Genomic DNA, 25,574 nt, shown 5'->3' with positions numbered 1-25,574 from the left:
GAGATGCAGCCACCAACTTAATCCTCTTCCTCAGCATTTTCTTTTTAAAGCGGATTTAAGTCTAGAAAATCTTATGCCATCAACTTCTCTCCCTTCCTCAGATTTTTTTGGAAGCGGACTCCAACTTTTCCCCATTAAGTTTGGAAACAGATTTACATCTGGAAAGTTTATGCCAACTCTGTCCCCTTTTTGGGAAGTGAACACAAGCCTTAGGAAAGCCACCAACTTCATCATCTTCCTCAGGTTTCATTTTGAAGTGCACTTAAGCCTAGGAAAGCTTTTGCAACCAACTTGCTGTATTTCCCTTCCTCAGATTTGTGGGAAGTGGATTTAAGTCGAGGAAAGGGAATGTCATCAACTTCATTTTTGGACTTAACTTTAGGAAAGCTTATGCCACAAACTCCTTCCCTCCTTCAGATGTTTTGGAAGTGGACTTAAGTCTATGAAAGCTTATGCTATCCCCCCCCCCCCCCCCACACAAACACACACACTGTCTGGAAACAGATTGGCTTAAAGAAATGCAGCCAACTTCGTCCTCTGATATTTGGGAAGTGGACATAAGCCTTAGGAAAGCCACCAACTTTATTATCTTCCCCTGGGTTTTTTAAGGTAGACTTAAGTCTAGGAAAGCTTTTGAAACCCATTTCTTTCCCTTTCCTCATATTTGTTGGAAGTGGATTTAAACCTAGGAAAGTGAACGCCACCAACTTCCTTCTCTTTTTCAGAATTTTAGGAAAACTTATGCCACCAACTCCCCCCCCCCCCCCCCCCTCAGATTGTTTGGAAGTGGACTCAAGTCTATGAAAGCTTATGCTAATCACCCTTTCCCCCTTTAGATTGTTTGGAAACAGATCAGGAAAGCTTATGCCACTAACTCCATCCTCCCTCTTCCTCAGTTTTTCTTTCTGGATTTAAGCCTAGACAAGCTTATGCCACCAACTTCTTTCCCTTCCCTAGATTATTTTGAAGTAAGACTGGAGCCTGGGAAAAGCTTATGCCACCAACTTCCTTTCCTTCCTCAAGGTTGTTTGGGAGTAAGACTGAGGAAAGCTTACGCCACCAATTTCTTTCCCTTCTCTAGATTGGGAGTAAGACTGAAACCTAAGAAAGATTATGCCACCAACTTCTTTCCCTTCCCCAAATTGTTTGGGAGTAAGACTGAGGAAAGCTTACGCCACCAACTTCTTTCCCTTCTCTAGACTGGGAGTAAGACTGAAACCTAGGAAAGATGCCACCAACTTCTTTCCCTTCCCCAAATTGTTTGGGAGTAAGACTGAGGAAAGCTTGTGCCACCAACTTCATTCTCTTCCCCAAATTGTTTGGGAGTCAGATTGAAGCCTAGGAAAGCTTGTGCCACCAACTTCTTTCCCCTCCTTAGATTGGGAGTAAGACTGAAACATAGGAAAGCTTATGCCACCAACTTCATTCTCTTCCCCAAATTGTTTGGGAGTCACATTGAAGCCTACCTAGGAAAGCTTGTGCCACCAACTTCTCTCCTTTCCCTAGATTGGGAGTAAGAGTGAAGCCTAGGAAAGCTTATGCCACTAACTTCTTTCCCTTCCTTAGATTGGGAATAAGACTGAAGCCTAGGAAAGCTTGTGCCACCAACTTTTTTCCCTTCCTTAGATTGTTTGGGGGGTAAGACTGGAGCCTGAGAAAAGCTTATGCCAGCAGCAGGTTCCTTCCTTTCCCCCAGAATGTTTTAGAAGGAGACTTATATGATGATGCCTAGGAAGGCTTTCTCGAAAGGCCGACTTCTCTGCCTCGGTCCCTTCTTCTTTCTCCTTCCCGGTGCCTTTTTCTTTGCTTCGCCCGGTGTCAAGAAGCAGGCGTCTCCGGCGGAGAAGCCCTCTCGTCCGCGGCGCGGTCTCTTTCCTAATGTGCGTGGAAGCGGAGCCTTGTGTGCGCCTCTCTCTCTCCCTCTCTCTGTGTTTCTCTCTCTCTCTCTCTTCGCCTTGTGGCTGGGATCTCCCGCACTGACTGTGTGCTTGTTGTACTCGCTCTCTTCCCTTTCTCTCTCTCTCTCTTCCCCCCTCCCTTTCTCTCTCTCTCTCTCTCTCTCTCGCTCTCTCTCTCTTTTTACACTGCCAGCCCCTGATGTGATGGCGAAGAAACCCCGTTGACAAGGCACTGCTTTTTCATGACGGTGAGTTTCCCTTTGAGTGTATTATAATTTTGTGATAAAAATTTCAAGGAAGAGAGAGGGGGAAAAAAAAGAGAAAGAAAGAAACACACAACCTCCTTCCTTCCTTCCTTCGGGGGAGGGGAACAAGAAGAAGAAGAAGAGGGGGGAGGAAAGAAAGGAAAGGGGAGAAGAGGAGGAAATATATATATCTATCTCTATCTCCTTGAGCAAATTAACAACCAGGAGTTGCCAAAACCAGGATATTAGGTTTCAGGCCAGAGAGCTATTGGCTCTGGGGCGATGTATATAAATATATATAGAGGAGAGGACAAGAGGGGGGGAAGAGAGAGAGAAAGAGAGAGGGCGATTTGGCGCGGGAGGTGCTGCTTTCTTTGCTTGGGAAATGATGAAATATTTATTTGGGCTGCTAAGGGGAGAGGCTCTGCTTCTTCTGCTGCTGCTTCTTCTGCAAAGAGGGCTTCCTCTCTTCTCCCCCCAAAAATGTGTAGAGAGGAGAGGGAAAGGGGGGCGGAGAGGACAGATAAGGTTTCAGGTCTAAGGCTGATAGCTGCGAAACACACACTCACACTCACACACACACAGAGGATTGGGGTGGGATTCCCCCCCTTCTCCTTCTCTCTCTCTGATGCCATGCAAATTTGGGAGAGGAGGGAAAGAAAGGAAGGAAGGAAGGAAGGGAAGGAGAGGGGGAAAAGTACCCTCTCTTTTAATGACTCATTGATTGAGCCGGTTTGAAATGAGTTGTTTTGTTTGGAGGGGTGGTGTTTTGGTCGCCATCGAGAGAGGCGAGGAGAGTGTGTCTGCCTGCCTGTGTCTGTGCGAGTGGTGTGCCTGCCTGCCTATAAGTGTGGCTGGGTGTGTGTGAGAGTGAGAGAGGAAGAGGGGGATCGAGTGTGTCTGTGTGTGTGTGTCTGAGAGAGAGAGAGAGAGGGAGAAAGAAAAATAATCTTTTCAAATCTCCTCCCTCTTTTTTCCCCCCTCGTTTCTTTGCCTTTTCTCTAAAGCTCTCTCTTGCTCTGTGAAGCGCTTTGGCTTCTTCTTCCTCCTCAGGAAAATGGAGGAGACGGCTGCTGCTTCTTCGCCTTCTCTCCTTGAGCGAGGAGATATTTTTTTTGCATCCCTTTTTGGTTTCCCCCTCTTTGGCTTGCTTTCCTCGTTTGGATTTGGCTCCAGCTTGAGCTTTACCATCGTCTCTTTAATTTTTTCCACTTGTGTTTTGCCTTTTTCTTAATGGCGAATTTTTTCCTTATTTTCTTTTGTGTTTTGTGCTTCATTGGGGCTGATTTTCTTCCTTCATCGTCTAGGCTTTCCTTTTGTTTCCCCAGCCATGGAAATGGTGGTGGCTTTGTAGTTTTTCTTCCCTTCGTTTTTCCTCCTTATGTTTCCTCAAACATGGAAAATGGTGGTTTTGAACTTTTTCTTCCCTCACGTTTCCCCAGCCATGGAAATGGTGGTGGTTTTGTTGTTTTTCTCCCCTTCGTTTTTCCTCCTTGCCTTATGTTTTCACAGGCATGGAGATGGTGGTGGTGTGGTTCAGTTTCCTTTTGTTTTGTTGTGATTCTAGGTCGGTTGGATTTATATAAGAAACGATACCTCATATTTGTAATTGATACTTTTTTGGGTGAGGGGTGAAAATGGCATGATTAATAAATATTCTACGCCTCTCCTGTAACGCGTGGATTGGTGATTGAGCATCTGTGTATTTTTTGGGTGGAAAAAGTATTTTATATTTTTATGTAATAATTGATTTTCAGTAATGCAAGGCGGAGGGAGGGGGAGAGAGATGCGGGAAAGGATTATATAAACAATGGATGGAAAATCTGAAAGGTTGGATCCTTATTTGAGGTGGGTTCGTTGCATTTATTTCCCTTTTTCCCCTCATTCAATCGAGACTCATTTTTTTGTGGGACTAAACCAGGGTTAAGGTCAGAATTGAGGTCTGAAAATGGAAAATCAGGTGGTCTGAATTGTGGTTTGAAAATAGAAATGCGAATCAAAGTGGCATTAAAATGTTCCTCTTGAGAGAAAAGCCACGACGAGGCCTTCAGGGTTTGTGTTTTTATTTTAAAGCGAAGCGCTCTGAAATTGCCTTGTTTTGAATTAACGTGAGGCTATGGGGACGTCCATTTTTCAATCTTCAGTCAAAATAAGCTGTTTTTGGAAGGGGTTCCTTGCCTCGTTTCGAAGGAAAGCCTGGCTCTGGTTTGTTTTCCTGAATCTAAAGGAAGGGGAAGATGGCGCCGCCTGGCCACTGGCCAGCATTTGTGGCGCAGTTGCTCTTCTACCTTCGCTCTCCGCCATTTTGAGAGAGTCTGTGCTGGGGCCTCGCCTGCCTCTCTAGGTAGTTTGAGTCCAGGCAGGGGCAAACTTTGGCTCTCCAGGTGTTTTGGACTGCAACTCTCACAATTCCTAACAGCCGGTAGGCTGTTAGGAATTGTGAGAGTTGCAGTCCAAAACACCTGGAGGGCCGAAGTTTGCCTCTGCCTGGTTTATTCCTTCAAAACGACATCCAAAATACTTCTGTTTGCAGCTTCAAATAGAGGGGATAAATAAGGAATGGTCATGGCATGAGTGTTTCATGACATGAATTGACTTTAAAAATGCTGTTTTTGCCACTTAATTTCCCTTTGCAGTTTCAAATAGTAGGTATAAATAAGGATGGTCGTGACTTTCATGACATGAATTGACTTTAAAATGCTGTTTTCCTACTTAATTTCTTCTTGCATTTTAAAATGGGGATAAATAAGGACGGTCATTGCATGAGTGTTTCATGACATGAACTGACCTTCAAATGCTGTTTTCCTATTAAGGGCCCTTCCACACAGCCCTACATCCCAGAATATCAAAGCAGACAATCCAACAATATTTGCTTTGAACTGGATTATCCGAGTCCACACTGCCATATATTCCAGTTCAAAGCAGATAATGTGGGATTTTCTGCCTTGATATTCCTGGGATATAGGGCTGTGTGGAAGGGCCCTAAATTTCCTTCAAATAGTGTGGATTAAATGAGGATGGCCATGGCATGAGTATGGATGGGCTTTAAATGCTGTGCCTCCAGTTGCAGGCCCCTTCCACACAGCTGAATAAAATCCCACATTATCTGCTTTGAACTGCTGGAGTATGTGGCAGTGTGGACTCAGATAACCCAGTTCAAAGCAGATATTGTGGAGTTTTCTGCCTTGATATTCTGGGAATATAGGGCTGTGTGGAAGGGCCCTCAGTGCCTTTTGTAGCCTTAAATATTGGGATTAAATAAAGAGAACCAGGACAGGAGTGTTTTTATGCTGTAAATTGGTTGAACCCATTGCCACCTGAGCTACTCCTTACAATTGGTTTCCAAATTGGAGAGAAAGGCGAAGCCCTCTAAAGAGAGAAATCTGTGTCTATCAGTCCTCAAGGTGATTTTAGAAGGTTTGAAGTGTTCTGTTGGAAGTCTTTACATTGAACTATTAACTGCTAAAAATCTTAAGCAAGATGTTAGTTTTTTAAGTGTAATATAAATTCATCTGGCTATACAGTAAAAAGGGGATAAATATGTTTTCCTGAAATTTAAGCATTATTAAATTTTCTTGTGTCAAGATGTTTCCCAGAGTCCGAAACGGTGACACTTGTGAATAGCAACCATTCTATTAGTATCAACCATTCAAAGTATCAACTTAGATACTTTGACACACCAAAATGGTACTTTTCTAGGGACATAGTATTCTAGGCCCTAGGCTGCAATTGTTTTATCTCAAATAATGCCATTATTCTTAATTTTCCTTCTTTTGCAGCATTATGCATACAAATTGTGTGTATTTGTGGCCTCAGAGTTACCTTTCGATATTGGCAGCCCTATGAACTTAGGGTTTTCTTGGGCAAGGAGTACTCCTCCTCTTGGAGGCTCCTTCTTTGGAGGCTTTTAAGCAGAGGCTGGATGGCCATCTGTCGGGGGTGCTTTGAATGCGATTTCCTGCCCATGAGGTCTCTTCCAACTCCACTATTCTATGATTCTATGAAATTTTGCCAGTTTCTTCTTTTGAAATAAAGCCTCCAGTACCTTGCGTTCATTGATGGTCTCCCATCCAAATCTCATCAGAGCAGGCCTGGTTAATCTTCAAGTATCGTGGAGTATATTTAAGCTAAGGTACACAGGCAATGCTAAACTTAAAATACTGCACAGTACAGTGAATCAAAATGGCTGACTTCATTAGATTTGCTGTGAGAACAGGAAGCAGATTAATCTTTCAGTGGCTTCATCGGTGGTCAGTACTTTCCAAGTTTTCTAACTGGCATTTGTGTAGACAAAATTGTGCTACCATGTAAAGAAATGTTTTCGGTGGGTAAATTTTGTTTAGACAGGCCCAGTTTTACATAATATGTATATGTTTCCAAGGACTGGCAATAACATATTTAGGAATAAGTTTATTTTGAAGGACGGACTGATTTCAGACAGATTTATCTCTATAAGTTTCAACATTTTTATCAAGGGGTGAAACCAATTTGATAGAGAAACAGGAGGCAGTGAGTCCATAATTATGATTGTCCTTGTTTATTCCCACTATAGTCCCTGAGTTACAAACATCTGATTTACAAATGATTTATAGTTAAGAACAGGGGTGAAACAGGAAGTGAGGGAAATCTCCTAGGAAGGGACATTGATTCCTGAAAGAGTGATCATGGGGAAAATGTGTCTCAACTGAAGCTTTAACACCAATCCTTGTTTCCACAACAAGCCAAATTTTTCAAAATCCAATTACAGAGACAGAAAGTGTGGTAAAATCTTCTGAACCAGGGTCACAGACAGCAAAACAAAAACCATGGGTATTAACCCTTCTCTGCCATCAGAAGCATGCATGCATCTATATTTCAAAAATGTACTTGTTCAGACTTACAAATTCAACTTAAGAACACACCTACAGAACCCATCTTGTCCGTAACTGGGGGATAGCCTGTATTTGAAGTTGCATAAAGAAATTAAGATTGGAGGACCCACATTTAAAAACCATAGAAATTAAAATAATATTCTTTTCAATAATTGATCTTATTCCATAAAAATTAACATGATTTTTATTCAGCTGTAAATCTTATGCCATAGAAATTGAATGAGAACCCAAGGGCCAACTAATCCAGTCCCTTGCCAGTAAAGCAGTTCCTGTCCATCCAACCTTTCCTTAAAATAACTTCAGTGAATGAGGGTCCACTATCAAATTACTCAGTTTGACTGTCAAAACATCTCATACCATCAGAAAATTTGTCCTAACATTTAATAGGAATATCCATAAATTAGCTATTTTCACATTACTAAGGGTTGAGATTGGTTTCATGAAGTTTCTTCTGACAATAGGGAAAATCGGACCATTTCTTAGATCAGTCACTGGTTATCCCTCCACTCACTGGCTCATGAAACAGCTGACTTGGAAAAGTGGGCTCACCATATGCTTCAGATGAGTATACATAGGAAGAGGACATGGGATGTAGTAGATCCGTTCTGAAATACTTATTGGTAAAATAGTCTAGCAGCTCTTTGCCAGTTGCTAGTTGAATTATAAAGATTCCTGTGTACTGTACTTGATTTTGATTTCTAATATGGTGTAGGCTTGATTGTTAGGGCTGCAGCCTCAAGAGCAAGTTCTTGCATATTCAGCCATATGTTCAGTCGGAGTAGTCTTTATAGCAGCGTTTCTAAAACTGCTCTTCCAAGTGTTTCAGCTGCAGCTCCCAGAAATCACAGCCAGCTGTTAGGAATTGTGGGAGTTGCATTCCAAGCATATGAGAAACTGCTTATTACAGACGGTATAAATTGGCTCCATAATTGGGTTTTCTTTTTCTTGGTGTGTGTGTGTGTGTGTTCATTCTGTCATATCGCTCTGTTCCAATGTGAAATAAAAACTTTGAGATAAAGCATTGGATACTGTGTGGTGTCAGAAACTACACAACACCCCAGTGATTCCAGCTGGATACTTTCGTTTTTCAAAAAGACATCGTCAGAATTCTGCATATTGTGAAAATCAATTATTACAAAATACAAAACATTCAAAAGATAATACAAACGGATTCTAAATTCAGAATAACTCAGATTGTAGCTTTGACAAACCATGTATTTTTGTTAGTGAAAACAAAAAGTTGCCCAAAAGCAGTTTCTTTTGGTTTAACCTGTCAGTGCACAAATTGTGTGGAGTTTTAATCTGGCAGAATTTGAATTGGGATAATTTATATTCCTACATTTCTATCATTTTAATTATTTCTGCATTTCTGTTTGAAGTAGTTTAGTATAAGTATGAAAGAATTGCTTTCTAAAATAAAACATGACCTACACAATCTTCTATTTTTTGCCATGATTTTTTTGATATTGTTCACCATGTAGGGCTGTGATTATATTTTCATATAATCACATCATGTGGGATCCAACCCACACCTTAGCACTTATAAGTACAATGTGCATACCATTTCTTTTTTGTTTTGACCATGAAAATGAACTATGTTAGAGTCTCACTTATCCAACACTCACTTATCCAACATTCTGGATTATCCAACGCATTTTTGTAGCCAATGTTTTTAATACATCGTGATATTTTGGTGCTAAATTACTACATAGCATTACTGCGTATTAAACTACTTTTTTGGTCAAATTTGTTGTATAACATGTTTTGGTGCTTAATTTGTAAAATCATAACCTAATTTGATGTTTAATAGGCTTTTTCTTAATCACTTCTTATTTTCCAACATATTCGCTTATCCAACGTTCTGCCGGCCCGTTTACGTTGGATAAGCGAGATTCTACTGTAATTAGAATTGGGAGATAATTGCTTGCACTTGTAAATATTGAAATATATTTTATTTAATAAATAGTTTCCATCTTTTTACTTGGCTTCTATGTGGGTTGGGAAACTGAAGTATATAGCACTGTGCTTGAGTAATTTATGGTAGCTCACATCCATGCATACACTAACTCAAGCCACAATGCACATATTCACTTCAACTGAGCAATCATTTGTGTTTTTTAGGCAAGTGATACTCATTGGTGGTCTGCAGAGTAGTGCTGGTCTGTGAGGTGATGACTACTAGTCTACCTACATTCTAGAAAACAAATAGAACAGTATGGTACAAATGTACCAATTTATAACACATTGTGAGGAAATTTGCTAGTGTTGGAACACTTTTGAGGGATATGGAAAATAAAAAGTTAAATTTTGCTTTTAGTATATCACACTACTGATCATTACCTACATGGGTGTTCAGTCACATAAAAAAATCCCTAAAATGCATCAAAAAGCTCTCTTTCTTGGCACATGAGCTTGAGTGCAGATAATGCAGGCTGCATCAGAGAGGTCCAGATTAGTATTCTCATCTAACCTGCCCTACACATATACAAGGAATATCAGCTTGTGTTTATTGCCAAGGGAAGATTTGTTTAGAACAGTGGTTCCCAACCTTTAAGCCTCCAGGTGTTTTGGTCTTCAACTCCCAGAAATCCCAGCCAGCTTACCAGTTGTTAGGAAGTGTGGGAGCTGAAGTCCAAAACACCTGGAGGTCCAAAGGTTTGGAACCACTGGTTTAGAATCATAGAGCTGGAAAAGAATACAAGGGCCATTCAGTCCAACCTCCTGCTATGCAGAAACACAGTATCAAAGCACCCTTACAGATGACTAACACCTCCAGAGAGGAAAATTCCATCACACTCTGAAGCCGGATATTCCACCGCCAAATAGCTGCCAGGAAGTACTTCATAATGTTTAGGTGGAATCTTTTTTTATGAAATTTAAATCCACTCCTCAGTATCCTAGTTTGAGGAACCATACGTTGTGTGGGAAGTCTACATACTTTCACTGTACATACTTTGATTCCTAGCCTCATGCTGGTATGTCATTGCCTGCGTGTGTGCATTGATGAAAAATAGTACTGATCCATTGTCTTAGTAGGATGAAGTGCTTCACATCAGCACTGATGGTTTGTATCTTTATACAGGTCATAATCCAACCATATGAATAATACTTGCATTGGTTTTTCCATAATGAAGTAAAGACAAATAGGGCTAAAATTGTTTTATAACATTTCATAAGATGAATAAATCTTTACAACATTAATGGATACTGACCAACATCAAGTTTATAATTTTTGCATTGATTTTTCTTTAGATCTGCTTCAAATAAAAAGGTCAAATATGACTTCTTGATTTGAAGCGGATCCAAAGAAAAATGCTGTGTCTTTTTTAGCTGTTTCAAATCCATTTTGTGAACGTGTATCTTACTGTGGCCTGCGGAAGGAGAGTGAAGACAATAACACAAGGAAACACCATGTGGTTTGCATTGAAAAACCATACAGGATGTAGGAATGCCAGAAATTTCATATAATCATTAAAAGTTGTTACCTGGCCTCTCCCTATGGCTCAAGGCGGGGTACCACATGGTTAAAACAGTCAAATACAACACCATTAAAAGGCATATATTAAAATACAACGAAGACTGACACCAATACCAATAAAATGTAGGATAAAAATCAGTTTAAAATTGACTGGGTAGATCTGTTGGACTGGGTAGGCTATTGGAAGAGTTAGGTATTCAGTTGTTTCTTCAATTCTGACAGCTGACAGAAATGCAGTTGGAGAGAACAAGCACTGGATGGCAAAGTGTGGAAACTATTAAATGATACAGACATTGCAAGTGTGTCGGGAACGAGGGATGAAATAATGGATTTCAAGAAACAATGGACAAAGGTGCAACCAGTGAACTCTTCCACTGAAAGAGAAACACAATTCTTAGAACTAGTGTACCAAAGTAGGGTTACCATGTTTTTTCCTCCGTAGGTTCATTTTAAAAGTTGCACAATAGGAAAACAAAGGCAGTCCCCAGTCAATGTAGGTTCCCCCCCCCCCCCCCCCCCAAAAAAAAACTATACTGGAGAGAGCTACTTTTTAATTCCGATACTGTAGTTATACAACTAAAAATGTAAGAGCCCTTCTAGAGCAAAGTGTCATTCCTGTACAAGATTGAAGAACTGGAGGCCCTATACATTTAGCAGGAATGTGGTGTTGGTATCTTTTTGTCTGCTTCACTGGCCTTTAAGATCAATCTGCCACAAACCTCTTAAGTTAAAATATGGTGGGAAAGCTATTTATATTCTTCATTGTGGACTACTGTTAAAAGCACACACATGGAGTCAGAAAAAAGAGATATTTGACAGAAGTTTAGCCACAGTGCCAGGGAAGTAAAATGACATGGTTAAGGTGTAAAGGCCTTTTGTACTGAAAGAAAAAATTAGGTGTTGCTTTTTTGATATTACGGCAAGAAAAATGCAGGGAAATCCCTAATTTGGAGCTAATCCAAGTTACTTCCAAACAGAGGGCTGTGCTTTTATGTCTCTTAGTGGATTTCCTGTGGTAAGAAAAAAGACAAAAGTTAAAGGAAAACCAGTTTTTGGTCAACTTTAGATTTGGTTTGGTTATTTGGGATGCTGATTTAGAAAATTGCATTGGATAGACCATATCCACTCTAGTTTCTGATACAGAACATATGCCATCCAGTAGTCGCCATCTGCTCACCCACAGAAAGCCATATTTAATAATCTAGAGCTGATGTGGTCTATCCAATGCAATTTTCTGAATCAGCAGCCCAAATAATTCCAGGAGCAGGCCTAAAAACGAAGACAACAAGACTCCCCCCCGACCCCCCCCCCCCCCCTATGTCTCAGGTACCTAATGTAAGGCCCACAGGTTGGGAACCACTGATAAATACTGTCAGACCGGGACATCGACTAAAGTCAGAAATGAATGATACAGTTTATCTTCATTTTTAAAGCTGGCATATGTATCTAGCATTATCCTGTATGTTTATATAATGTATATGACTCAGATACATTATACCAGTAATGGGCAAACTTTTTTGCCTTGGGACCGCATTGTGGGGCCGGCCAGGAGGGCTGGGCCAGGAGAGAGGGCACATGCTGGTTGGGAGGATGGGGGGGGGGGGCTTGATTCATCCTCAGGTTGTCCTCCCAGCAGAAGGATGGGGCTGCTCGTCCCATCCTTATGCTGGGAAGAAGGTGGGACATGTGGCAACTGCCCTGATCCTCCTTCCTATCCTTCTCCCTTGATCCTCGGCCTGTCCTCTTGGCAATATGCTGGGAGAAGGATGAGACAGGTGGTGGCTGAATGGGCTCTGGAGCGCTCTCAGCTGTTGTGTGCCTTCCTTGAGCCATCCTCCTGGCATAAGGATCGTGTCGCTCACACCCTCTTTATGCTGGAAGTAGAATGAGACACACAATGGCTGAGAGTGCTCCAGAGGACTTTCAGTTGCTACGTGGCTTCCTCCACCATATTTGGCGGGCCACTGTGTCCTTATGCCAAGATGACAGGGAAAATGAGGAGGGCCTGAGGTAAGCGCCCAGAGGGCCGCATCTGGCCCCGGGGCCTTAGTTTGCCCATGCCTGCATTATACAGTTCACCTTCATGAATTAGAAGAAAATTTCAGAACACAGGTTCAAGTGTTGCGCAGATAAAAGGAAGTGCCAAAGATTCCCTGTGCCCAGATATAATGGTTACATGATACTAATATGTTGGGGCAAAGTCACCACTTTGGTTCCATTTCTCAGTGGCAGTGCGTCTGAGTATAGTACTTCACTGCTGAAGACACTGACAATGTGAGGAGAAAGGATGGCCCATTTTGCTCCAGGAGTTCCCTACATTAGGTTTATTGTGGTACTATATAGCGTATGTATGCAAAGGAATTTTCTTGCATCTTAGGGCCTTTCCACATGGCCATATAACCCAGAATAGCAAGGTTGAAAACCCCACAATATCTGCTTTGAACTGGATTATCTGAGTTATATGTCACACTGCCATATATCCCATTTCAAAGCAGATAATGTGGGATTTTATTCAGCTGTGTGGAAGGGGCCTTAGAGACTTTATAAGGGATAATCTAACAATTTAGGGCCCTTCCAGACAGGTCCTATATCCCAGGATCTGATCCCAGGTTTTCTGTTTATCCCAGATTATCTGTCAGTGGGGACTCATATAATCCAGTTTAGAGCAGGAAACTTGGGATCAGATCCTGGGATATAAGGCCTGTCTGAAAGGGCCCTCTAAGACTATGTCAGGGATCTTCTAGCATCTTAGAGACTAACTTAAGAGAATGAAGTCACCAGCATAAGTTTTTATGAACTAAAGCCCCTTCCACACAGCTGAATAAAACCTACATTGAACTGGATTATATGGCAGTGTGGACTCATAATCCAGTTCAAAGCAGATATTGTGGATTATCTGTCTTGATATTCTGGGTTATATGGCTGTGTGGAAGGGCCCTAAGCCTACATCCTCAGATGGACATGGAACAAATGGAATATATAGTGGAAGGTGAGGCAGGAGATATGAATACAATTCGGTGAATCTTGTATGACTTTGCTTCAATTGTATTACTGAATTTTCACACTCATAAATTGCTATGCACAGCATAACGTTGTTGTACCTTGAATCCAACCTCTTTGTGATGAGATGTTTTAGAGGTTCCAGATCACTGCTCCACATCTAGGATAAACCATGGTCACTACGATTTCCTGCAGACAAAGTTTGCCCATTCCATTTCCATCACAGTGTGTCTTTCTGCTACAGATTTAGCTTTGGGTCTTCTCCCTTACTAATTCCTTGCGGGCGGGTTGAGAGACAATCTCACTTTATTTTTGGCTCCTGTTATTTTTGCCTTCTTGGGCTTTCCAGTTTCTGACAAAGCCCATTAACGCAATGTTGCTAGCAATAATACATTGTCAGATTGGTTGGAGGTGTTGTGTGTTATCTGCACTAATAACTCTTTAAGGAAACGTTGGAGTGAAAAGGTATAAACCATATATTATATAACCTTGTGTATAAGTTGACCTCATGTATAAATTGAGACAGTTTTTGGGGTCAAATTATGGATTTTGCTACAACCCATGGATAAATTGAGGGTTATTCCACATTGCATTGGTGGGACCAGCCACTCTTAGATGTGTCTGCCATTGACATTCAAAAACACCAGATGTGGTGCCATGTTGGAGGGAATAGTCCCCACCTTTTGCAGTTCTTTCTACTCATTTAAGACAATGCTTCCTTTCTGACAAGAAATATGGTACAGTATTTACATTGACACATGAATAAGTTGACCAGTTTTTTTGGGTTGACTTTTTAACTAAAATTTCTAGACTTAAATGTGAACATATAGGGTAGTTAGAAAAGATCCTGAATCTCTTTGCAGTCAGAAGAATTGTAAATGATAGTAAAGGACTCTAGGGTCATTTATTTTAAACTAATCCCAATCCATTACAATCTGTTCTTTTCACTACTTTTACTAGTTGTCTCAAATGTAGTTTGTATTGTTAGTACATATAACCTGAGAGTTGCTAAATTATGTAATTTATTAAGTAAAAGTAAAATCATGACGAGTAACCACTAGCGTAGCATACATACTTAGAGTGTGAACTGAAATATATTCAAGGGTAACCTCTGGCAAACCTTGATCTGTTAACTACAGATACCTGACTATAGGCGGATAATAATATTGGGCTAGCAAACAGAGTCGTAAGAATTTTTCCAATACTAAACATACACTTTAAATAGTATTAATATATTACTGCCTTTATTCCACAGGCTTCATCCTAAGCATATTTTTTCAGAAATAAGACTTAATGAATTAAAAATGTCTTTATTTGCTGAGTAGTATTCTTAGAATATAAAGCCTTCATAGTTCTTGGTAAATTTACTCATCATAAATAAACATGCTCCATATACTTATTTATTATACAAAGCAATCTCTCTTTTTGTCTTTTTCTGGAAGGAAATATATTTGTTTTATGACACAACATGAGTGTCTGTTTTTTCTTTAGTTGTCATGGATGATGATGATGATGAGTCCTGTCTCTTTGATCTTATTGGGTAAGTCTTTTTTGTTGTTAGAAATTGATAAAAAAGAAACTACCAGTATGTAAAACTACTTTGAACACAAGACCACTTGCTAGATCAATAGAGCTGGATCAGAACTTACTCCTAAGGGCTTAGATTGCTTTTAGTGGAAATAGATTAAATAGAAATTCCCTGCTGGATAAAGTGTGTGTGTTGATTTTTGTCATGTTCCCTTTCTGCCCTCATCCTTTGGCACTTACTGTTAGAAAGGGATTCCCAACCCCTGAGCTACTTTTAGGGGGCACAGAGAGTCAAAAGGAAGGTAGAATTGATGAAAAATACTGCTAAAACTCTGTGGTGTTCAAATTTGTACCCAACCAATTTACTGTTTGTGATGGGTAGAAAAAGGAAAATCTGATGTGTGTTTACTTAGGAGTAGATCTATTAAGCTAGGAGGTTTTCTAGTTTATCTGTTGTGTTTGGACTGCTATAAATAAAATGAAAGTGTCATCATGTTTATTTAATTATTTTTTTAGCCAGTTTTTATTTATTTCCATAATGGACCTAGTGAATACAAATTGCCCATACCAGCAATCTGCACAGATTCCCTTCAGTTGTAACCTGCTTATCTGGTTGAACCAAAGTAATAGCTGGAATAGAATGGGTCAGCTGTCTCCCAGACCTCTATAGGATCCCAGGGAGTCCAGATAGATGTTTCAGTTACTGAAACCCACTGGTGAATAAAAAGAATTTGGAGCTGATACAGAAAGACAATGAGATGGTTGGGCAGAGTTCCTCTGGAAGGCCATTAAAACTGGCATTTTAATAGAAAAGGTTCCATTACATGTCTTATAGCAGGGCATATCTTCTGCATTTCCTATTTAAAAGTTTATCAGGATCTCTATATGTACTGTTCAGTTTGAAATTAATAAAAGAAAATTACATTATCAGGTTTTAATACCTAAGTCTATTTATGAGGGTTAATAATATTTAGACAATTAACATAAACAAAAAGTTTAATAACAGGTTAAAATAATGTCTTAAAATAGTTTAAAAACACAGACACTTAAAGCAGTCAGAGCAACTATGCTTGATTTTAAGAATCCATGAAATGAGACATTCCTAGCTACCCTCTCGATGTTCAAAAGTGATTTCCTTTGGGAGTAAGTTCCACAATTGGGAGATTGCTGCAGAGAAAGCTTGGTCCCAGCTACTTACCATCTTAGATTCACCTCCCCCTTAGCTTCTCAGTAGTACCTCAAGATGACAAATGGGTCAGATGGAAAAGTTATTAGTATGGTAATAGTCCATACAAGCTCTCAATTAAATTATTTGTAAGCTATCATAATGTTATTGCCAGTTGGGCAATATATATACAAATTAAACAAATTAACAAAAAGCAAGGAGGCAGTACAGAATAGGAAACCTATACAATTTCTATGGAAGTTATGAAATGGCACAAAGGGCCACTGCTAAAAATACTACTGATGTTTTTCCAAAAATCTCCTTTGTAGAGAAGACAGAAAGCACTGTGCAATCCTTCTTTATTTAGACATTGGCACTGGTATCCATTGTATTAATAAATAAAGGTCTGTTCCCCAGAGGTTTCTTGCCAACAGCTAAAATATATGGTAATGAAAGTATAGACATCTAGAACTTGACCTTGTGGTGAGGTGGTAATGATCTGCATTAAAGTTGTTTCTAATGTATAGCATCCCTAAGGACAAATCTGTTATGGTGTTTCTCAGCAAGCTTTGTTCAGAGGAGGTTAGCTATTGCCTTCTTCCAAGGCTGAGAGAGTATGATTTTGCCAAGGTCAGCCAGTGGGTTTCCATGGCCACATTGGGATTTACACCTTGGGTTCCCAGAGTTCAAGTCCAGCACTCAAACCATTACATCACACGGCTCTCTAGAGCTCATTCTACATGCAGTTATTCTTGGAAAAGACCTAAATGACTATGATAATAATGAGAACTCTTTTAAGAAGTATTAAAGGAATAACTGACATAATACAATAATATAGTTAAATCAATAGAGATTTGTGCTGTTGCTTTGTGAAAATAATTCAGATTTATGCTTCTAATTGAATGCTCCAAGTTACATATTTGGAGATGACCATCTTATTTAAAGGAACGTTTGGAATTTGTTCAAGCAGGTATTTTAAGAGAATATTATAACAGTTACACACCTCACTTTTCTTGTTTCTGTTTTTTTTAAAGAGACCCACAGGCACTGAATTATTTCCTCCATGGAGCAGGCAGCAAATCTGTAAGTCATATTCTGATATGTTAAATGTAGATATAATTTTACTGACTGTGCTACTGTTAGCTTAATGTTATTTTCTCTATGCTGTAACAGAACAACGAAGACTTGACTAATGCAGGATACTCTGCAGCCAATTCAAATTCCATTTTCGCCAATGCCAGTGTAAGTACATAGGAAAAAAGTTGAATTTTACTTTGGGTTTACAATTCAGACATGATCTTTTGACACTGTTTGTAATTGCATAGAATAGATATAGCATTTGATTATCTTATAAGCCTGTTTTGGTGTGTGCATGTAACCTTTAGACAGTTCTTTCCAGTTTGCTGGTATCCCTAATACTTCTGAGTGTCTTTCTTCCTAATTTGCACATGTGAAGAGTGCGGTATGGAATATTTCAGATACACAAACCAGTTCTAGAGATCTCCAAAGAACCCAGTTATAAAAGCAGTATACATGTTTTCTCACACATATTCATAACAAAAATTGGTACTGCATATCAGATAATGAGGTGGCAATAGGAAGTTGCCATTCCCAGTATATGAGTACTGTAGATGTTACATACCTCATGAAGGGCATGGGCAACATCTAGGAGCAGAAGCTCTTCAGGTACCTTGGGGATGGATAAAGTGTATTTCTTAAGGCTCCAATAGATCTCCCATGGAGATAGAAGAGGAAGTTAGCCGAAGTGAGGCTCTTGATCCCCATGATCTGTGATAATTGGCTTTAGTGTAATTAAAGAATTTTGCTCTTTCTCTGTGTCAACTACATCCCGACTTTGTGATCCGCCTGGTAGCTTCAATATATGTTAAGGGAATTAATAATTTTCTACCCTCTAGGCATTGTTTTATTTCAGCTAGGGTGCATGCACACTGCGGAATTAATGCAGTTTGACACCACTTTAACTGTCATGGATCAATGCTGTGGAATCATGAGGGTTGTAGTTTTACAAGTTCTTTGGCCTCTGCCAAAGAGTGCTGGTGCCTCACCAAAGTATTTGTCCCAAGATTCCATGACACTCAGCCAAGTGATGTCAAACTGCATTTCTTCTGCAGTGTACATGCACCCCCTGGGCCAGTGGTTTTCAACTTGGGGTCCCCAGATGTTTTTGGTCTTCAACTCCCAAAAATCCTAACAGCTGGTAAACTAGCAGGGATATCTGGGAGTTGTGGGCCAAAAATATCTGGGGACTCCAGGTTGAGAACCACTGCCCTAGGCTAATAAACTAAACTGTAGGCATTTGAGTGGAGTCCTGTTGAATGACATGAAATGCAAGATTTAAATTACAAAATGTTTGTATATTATATACAAAATGACCAAGGAAAGCTATAATTTGAATTAAGGTAAGTGTTTTACTCTACTTTTATTCCCTTATCTTCTTCAGGAATGCCAGCATACTTGCATTTTGCTTTATGCCTGTGATGTTTAGTATTGGCTGTTCTAGCATGGCATTTTTGAGGAGTGTTCTGGGGGGACGAAGAGGAAAAACAGAATATGAAACAGTCTACCTACAATATAATTTCAAACACATTGACTTGATCTGTACCATGTTTTTTCTTTCAGAGTTCTGAGTCTAAGTCATCAATCAAAGGTGTGGGTGGTCAGCTTGGAGAGGGACCTAGTGATGGACTACAGTTGCCAAGTAGCCTTCAGTTTCTTGACGATGAACTTGAATCTTCTCCATTGCCTGATCTCAATGAAGATCAGCCATTTGATATCCTCCAGAAATCTCTACAGGAAGCTAATATTACAGAACAGACTTTGGCAGAAGAGGCGTATCTGGATGCCAACATAGGCTCCAACCAACAGTTTGCACAAACTCAACTTCATCCTTCCTCATCAGCATCTTTTACTCAGGCTTCTAATGTTTCTAATTACTCAGGTCAGACGCTGCAACCTATAGGAGTTACTCAAGTGGTTCAGCAACCCGTTGGAACATCGTTCACAAGCAATACAGTTGGTGTGCACCATGGCTTTATGCAACATGTGGGGATCAGCGTTCCCAGCCAGCATTTGTCAAATAGTAATCAAATTGGTGGTTCTGGACAGATACAGCTAATTGGTTCATTCAGTAACCAACCTTCCATGATGACCATCAATAATCTTGAAGGATCGCATATAATATTGAAAGGAAGTGGACAGCAAGCACCGGCAAACATGAGTAGTGGACTGTTGGTTCACAGACAAACTCCTAATGGTAACACACTGTTTGGCAACTCAAATTCAAGTCCAGTAGCACAACCTGTAACTGTTCCATTTAACAGTTCGAATTTTCAGACATCCTTACCTGTGCATAACATCATCATACAGAGGGGCCTTGCTCCAAATTCTAATAAGGGCCCCATCAATATTCAACCAAAGCCTATTCAGATGGGTCAGCAAGCCACTTACAATGTGAATAGCTTGGGAATTCAGCAGCATCATGTGCAACAAGGGATTCCTTTTGCTTCATCAAACTCGCCTCAGAATTCTGTTGTTGGTCCACATATGTCTGTTAATATTGTTAGTCAACAAAACGCCAGAAAACCAGTTGCCCCCCAAGCAGTAAGCAATGCCAGTGGTAGTATTGTTATCCATTCTCCAATGGGACAGTCTCATACACCTCAGAATCAATTTCTTATACCCACAGGTCTGTCAGTAAACCCTAATTCAGTTCACCACGTCCAGACGATAAATGGGCAGCTTCTTCAAAATCAGCCTTCCCAGCTTGTTTCTAGTCAAGTATCCTCTGATCATGTTATGCTAAACAGGAACTCTGCAAACATGCTTAGAACTAACCAGTCGTATTCCGGACAGATGTTGAATAATCAGAATGCTGTCCAGCTAGTTTCTGGTCAGACGTTTTCAGCTCCTGGAAGCCAAGTTATAGTAAACCATGGGAGTTCTCAAATTGTTAGCGGCCAGGTTCCACTACAACAGGCATCTCCTGCTGTGTTGCATTTGTCCCCTAGCCAAGGAAATATTTCCCAAAGTAGAACAAGCTTTTCCACCATGTCTCCCGGACAGTCATCCAGTTCAAATATGTCATCCAACAGCCGGTTCACTGCTGTGAGTTCTTCTGCCGTCGTACACCCCAGCATTGGGCCCTCAGCCCAGTCTGTTGCTTCAGGAGGAAGTTTTGCTGGCGATCAACTTACACAGCAAAATAGAATGCAGTTGGCAGTCAGCGTATCGCATCGTCTTCCAGTTTCTTCTTCCAAGCCTGTCAATACTTTTAGTCACACATCAGTGACCCAATCACAGTTCTCCTTTGTCCAGGTATGAACTAATGCATGTTTAAAAGGTTATAATCATTGTGTTTTAAGAAAATATTATAAGAAGCTTGGTTGGGTATTATTGTGCAACCTAACCTCACAACTTGTAATTGTTTGGTATGGATTTTATTGTTTTGCAGGTACTCAGCTTTTTAAAAAATCTTATAGAATTTATGTTAACATCAGTTTTCCTTGGTTAGAATTATTTGTCTGAATTCAAAAAAGCTTATGTTTGCTAACACTGATTCCATAATGCTTAGATATTTATTCATTTAAAACTGTTTGGGAAACAGTAGTTTGGTAGAACAAGACTGAATTGTAGTGAGCTGCATGTTCTCTTTAAGTGCAGTAAAAAGGAGATTTGGAAGTTTGCTTCTCTTTTTCAAGAACTGCTTGAAAAACTATGGTTATTCTTAGAAGTTAGAAGAAACCAACTTATCTGGTTTAAGCTACTTTCATTAAGATCAAACATTGTGTAAGGTTTGGATATAACATAAATGGCTGTTATTCTGGAACATGTCCAGAGAAGGGCGACCAAAATGGTCATAGACTTGAGGATTCTGGATGAATGGATTTTAATCTTGGACATTCTTAAAATTTTATATAATGTGATTTTATTTTGTAATGGTATCTGTTTTATATGAACTGTTGTTTTGTAGATTGTTTTATATGAATTGTTGTTTTTACATTGTTTTTAGGCATTGAATTTTTGCGTATTTATTGTAAGCCGCTTTGAGTCTCCCCGGAGAGAAAGGCGGGGTAAAAGTGATGTAAATAAATAAATAAATAAATAGTTTTGGATGCCAAGCACTATGAGGAGTGGCTTAGGGAGTTGAGTATTTTTAGTTTAGAGAAGAGAAGGTTAAGAGGGGACATTATTATCATATTTGAATAGATTTCACATTGAGAAGGAGGCAAGTTTGTTTTCTGCTTCTTTGGAAACTAGGACACGGTTCAATGGATTTGAATTGTAGGGAAAGAGCTTCTGCCTAAATATTAGGAAGAACTTACTGATAGTTAAAGCTATTAGCCAGTAGAATATGCTTCTGGGGAGTGTGGTGGAGTCCCCTCTGTGGTTTTTTTAAAAGAGAGTCTGGATGACCATCTGTCAGGGATGCTTTTGATTGTGTGTTTCTACTTGATAGGGTTGGACTAGATGATCCTTGTGTCTCTTCCAATTCTATTATTCTATGATTCTAAAATGGAACCAAATGTTTCTAGTATTTTTCCCATATACAGGCAGTTTCCGAGTTACAAACAAGATAGGGTTGCTGTGAGTTTTCCGGGCTGTATGGCAATGTCCCAGAAGCATTCTCTCCTGACGTTTTGCCCACATCTATGGCAGACATCATCAGAGGTTGTGAGGTTTGTCAACTGAAACCTCATAATCTTTAAAAATGCCTGCCACAGATGTGGGTGAAATGTCAGGAGAGAATGCTTCTGGCACATGGCCATACAGCCCAGAAAACTCACAGGATAGCATAGGGAAGGTTTAACACCCCTGTAGTGTTTGTTTTGCTGTCTGTGCCTCTGATCAGAAGATTTAATCTCTCTTTCTGTCATAGTGATAATTAGATTTTGAAAAAATTGGTTTGTTGTGGAAACAAGGATTGGTAATAAAGTTTCAGTTGACACAACCTTTCCCCATGATAACTCTTCCAGCAGTGAATTTCCTTTCCTTGGGGTAAATTTTTCTTACTTCCTGTTGTCTCATCCCCTGTCCTTAACTATGAGTTGTTTGTAAGTCGGATATTTATTTTAGCTTATGTTTTGTATGTGTTTTTAAGATATTGAATAATTGCCATATGTAAGCTGCCTTGTGTCCCCTTTGGGTAGAGAAAGGCAGGGTATAAATAGGGTAAATAAATAAATAAATGTACAACGTGGTTTTGATTTAGGATTTAGATTAGTGATCACCAGTTGCTTAGTGTGCTTCAAACTAATTTGCTTAGGTATTCCTTTCTTAGCCACCGCAGTTTGAAGTCAGCTTCAAACTGCAATAAATGGTCAGTGTAGATGTGTCCTAAAATATAGTTAATACTGCGTTAATTCAATGCAGCAAATGGTTGATGATGATGGACACTGTAATCTCAATAAATCCAGAGGGCCCTATGTTTCTTTTTGTTTGAATTAGTATGACATCTCTATATGACCATTGTGGATGATAACTGAATCTTTTATTATTATAATGTTCAAGCTGAGGCCTGGGAAGATATTTACATGAAAAAAAGATGAAGTTGCCAGCATTCTTAAGGGAGAGAAAACAGTGCAATTTAATGTATATTTCTACTGTTTGATTGCTGCACTTTTGGATTTTGGATTTGGTGGCCTAGTTGAAGTTTAGACCTATAAAATGAAAAGACATATCATATGCAATACTAAAAACAAATACTCTGATTGTAAAATGTGTTGCAACAGCAGAAAAGTACCTTGTATTGGGTGTCATATTTATATTGATATTCAGAAGTCATTCAGAAGTAATAATTTCAGTTTAAGAATTGTTTCAACTAGCCCTCTTCCCATTTCATTTGCATTCCAAAAAGAATACTTTTAGGGTGTATTATAGCATAGTTTCCCATTGCATGCCAATTGGAAAACCTGTTTAATTTTGGATTACAAACAAGACCATGAAACTGGGATCTGTTTCTGGTTTTATGCCCTGGTTTGAATTCAAAGATGAAAGCATATGCATGCAACTTATTCTTAGTTTAATAAAGAAAGATTAATATGTCTGAACTGTCTTAGACGCTGTAGCTGTATCAGCTCAAATAGGATTTGGGGCTATAAATAGATTTAACGTGCCATCTGCAGCCTGACCTCCACAGTCTTCAGGTGCTAATGACTTTACAGCTCAAAATCAGAACATGCTGGACAGTAGGAAATTGGTTCCATTTTCTTGGACCCTGGGCTAGGTGGAGAACTGAATATCTGCATTCCTTCTGCATCCAAAACACCATATAGTGACATGCATGTTATTATTTAGAGGAGCAGAAAAATAAAAAGGAGAGTATCAGACAATTTCCTATTTTTTCACACCATATGTGAATGTCTGACAACTTCTTACACCTTCTAACACTTGAATTGCCAGTACGGCCCAGTGTATTCAGTGGACTTGTTTTTTTTCCAAACAATATGTTTGGAAGGTGGCTTTAATTGAATAAAATCTCACATATAAGGTGATAGTGAAGCTAGAAATTGCTCAATGGGTGGAAACCTAGAAGATAAATGAGTTCAAATACTCATTACAAAGACTCATGTTACAAACAAAGCAAGCTGCTAATAAAATCAGACTTTCAGATGCTTATTACATTTTATTTATAGGACATTAGTTTTACCTTGGTTTTAATTACTGGTGTATTTCTGTGTGGTTTCTTTACAGGCTCAAAAAAAAGTTACCAACCTAGCATCTTCAGGTTCATCATTAAAATCACAGGATACCTTGAGACAAGCTCAGCTAACAGGTCTTCTAGGTAATACATTGCAAGGTCAGAGGAAGCATTTTTTAAAAATAGCTTCCCTCAATTTCTCAACTATTAAAAGTCTAATTTTGTGTTATTGTTTAAAATACTGTTTGAAGAGGCTAATATTTATAATTGTGTTCTTCTGAAGTACATATATCTAATCTTATATGTTTAAAAATAAAGTTTGTATAAGGTTGTCAGAGGGTAATTAACAAATCCTTTGCAGATTTCTGTTTTTTTGTATGTTTAATTGATTTCCAAATGACGGTTAAAAGAGATAGATGACCATACTGATAATGTAGTGAAATGTATGTAAATGCTGCACTAGAGTAATAGAGGGAAGACACACATACTCTGATAGGAATGCAGGTCAACTCGAATTCTGACTCAGGATTTGGATTTCACCCTACCTAAATTAACCTGAGGTAAGGCTGCATTAAAGTGTACTTCCCCCAGGTTAACTCGGATCAGCCCTGTGTGGTGTTTAGTTGCTGCAAGGCTGTTTCGACTTAAGTGGTCAGTGTAGATGTATCCTGAGATGTGTCTTTTTTTATTTTTTTATAACTGATGAGTGTTCATGTAGGACCAGAAAAGATGCAGAGCCCCTACCCTACCAACTATGTTACCAATTACCCATGAGAAAATACTGTGAATTCTGTGTTTCCATATGTCACATTTCTCAGCAGAATCATTGGGTTTAAATGGCAATATATTTCTGGTGGTATACCAAGGTTATGCCTCAGAGATTCTATGTGGCCAGTGCAGCTTCCCAGGCTGTGAAAGTTGCACATTCCTGTTTTAGGATAAGGGTTGTAGAAGTTTTTCAGATTTGGAAAAGTGTTTTATCGCCACTGCTAATGTCAGATCTTTACTATTGGGGATGGAGTAGACTCGGTCTGTGATCACTGATATGTTTTATCAGACAGTAATGTGGCACGATTAGGTGAGCTTTGGTTCCCCTGGATGACTGGTGCTTAGATGTGTGGTTATATCACACAGATCCAGTATGTTATTTGGATCATCTCATTAACATATTATGAATATGTTTTCTGTAACTGCTGCATATCATACAATAGGCTGTATTGTATAGCAAAGAACAGATATAGAAATGCATTCCTTAGCACATCAGTATGCTTAAAGGCAAATATTTTAAAATCACAAATTGAACTGTTTAGGCAGAAGATTCCAGATGCTGTTACGTGTTCTGTTTTGCTTTTGTTAAGGAATGTTATAATGCATATGTTTATAGGACAAGATTCTGTGGGCAAAACCATACAGCAGTCTGTAGGTACAGCACTGCCCCACCAGGAAAAAGCAGGAGGATCATGTCAACCAAATGTTCAGGTAGGAACCGCCTCTTCTTCTTCTTTTTTTTTTTTTTACATTTATATTTTAGTGCAAATCTATTAGGCTAATAGTACACCAATGATTTTCATTGTGTGAATATCAAAAGTGCGCAACTTCCAGAGATGTGGGAATTGCACATACCTTTCCCTGGATCTTCAGGGATTGCTTGTGTTTCCTGTTGCCTCCTCTCCTCTTTCTGAGGTTTTAAAACAAGAAGTCAATGATAGCTTTGGGAATAGGTCCTGTATCTA

General features: G+C 39.4%; 1 protein-coding gene across 4 annotated transcripts in view; it reads left to right on the top strand.

The window, feature by feature from the left end:
• Positions 1 to 2,016: 2,016 nt before the first annotated feature.
• bicral (BICRA like chromatin remodeling complex associated protein) overlaps positions 2,017 to 25,574 on the top strand; it is a 34,343-nt gene continuing 10,785 nt past the window's right edge. The window contains exons 1-7 of one of the 4 annotated variants that reach the window (XM_062971608.1): positions 2,017 to 2,146; positions 14,984 to 15,032; positions 17,219 to 17,267; positions 17,358 to 17,426; positions 18,825 to 20,519; positions 23,895 to 24,000; positions 25,226 to 25,320. In XM_062971608.1, the coding sequence (XP_062827678.1) occupies positions 14,989 to 15,032; positions 17,219 to 17,267; positions 17,358 to 17,426; positions 18,825 to 20,519; positions 23,895 to 24,000; positions 25,226 to 25,320 (2,058 nt within the window). In that variant the 5' untranslated portion in view covers positions 2,017 to 2,146; positions 14,984 to 14,988. Of the gene's footprint in view, positions 2,147 to 2,815; positions 3,992 to 4,411; positions 15,033 to 17,218; positions 17,268 to 17,357; positions 17,427 to 18,824; positions 20,520 to 23,894; positions 24,001 to 25,225; positions 25,321 to 25,574 lie in introns of those variants that run through there. The other 3 variants (XM_062971621.1, XM_062971615.1, XM_062971622.1) reach the window with 3 other exon arrangements.

This window comes from Anolis carolinensis, chromosome 1 (assembly GCF_035594765.1).
Source record: "Anolis carolinensis isolate JA03-04 chromosome 1, rAnoCar3.1.pri, whole genome shotgun sequence".
NCBI classification, from domain to species: domain Eukaryota; kingdom Metazoa; phylum Chordata; class Lepidosauria; order Squamata; family Dactyloidae; genus Anolis; species Anolis carolinensis.
The sequence above is the reverse complement of the archived record's forward strand: the minus strand, read 5'-3'. Positions and strand labels throughout refer to the sequence as shown.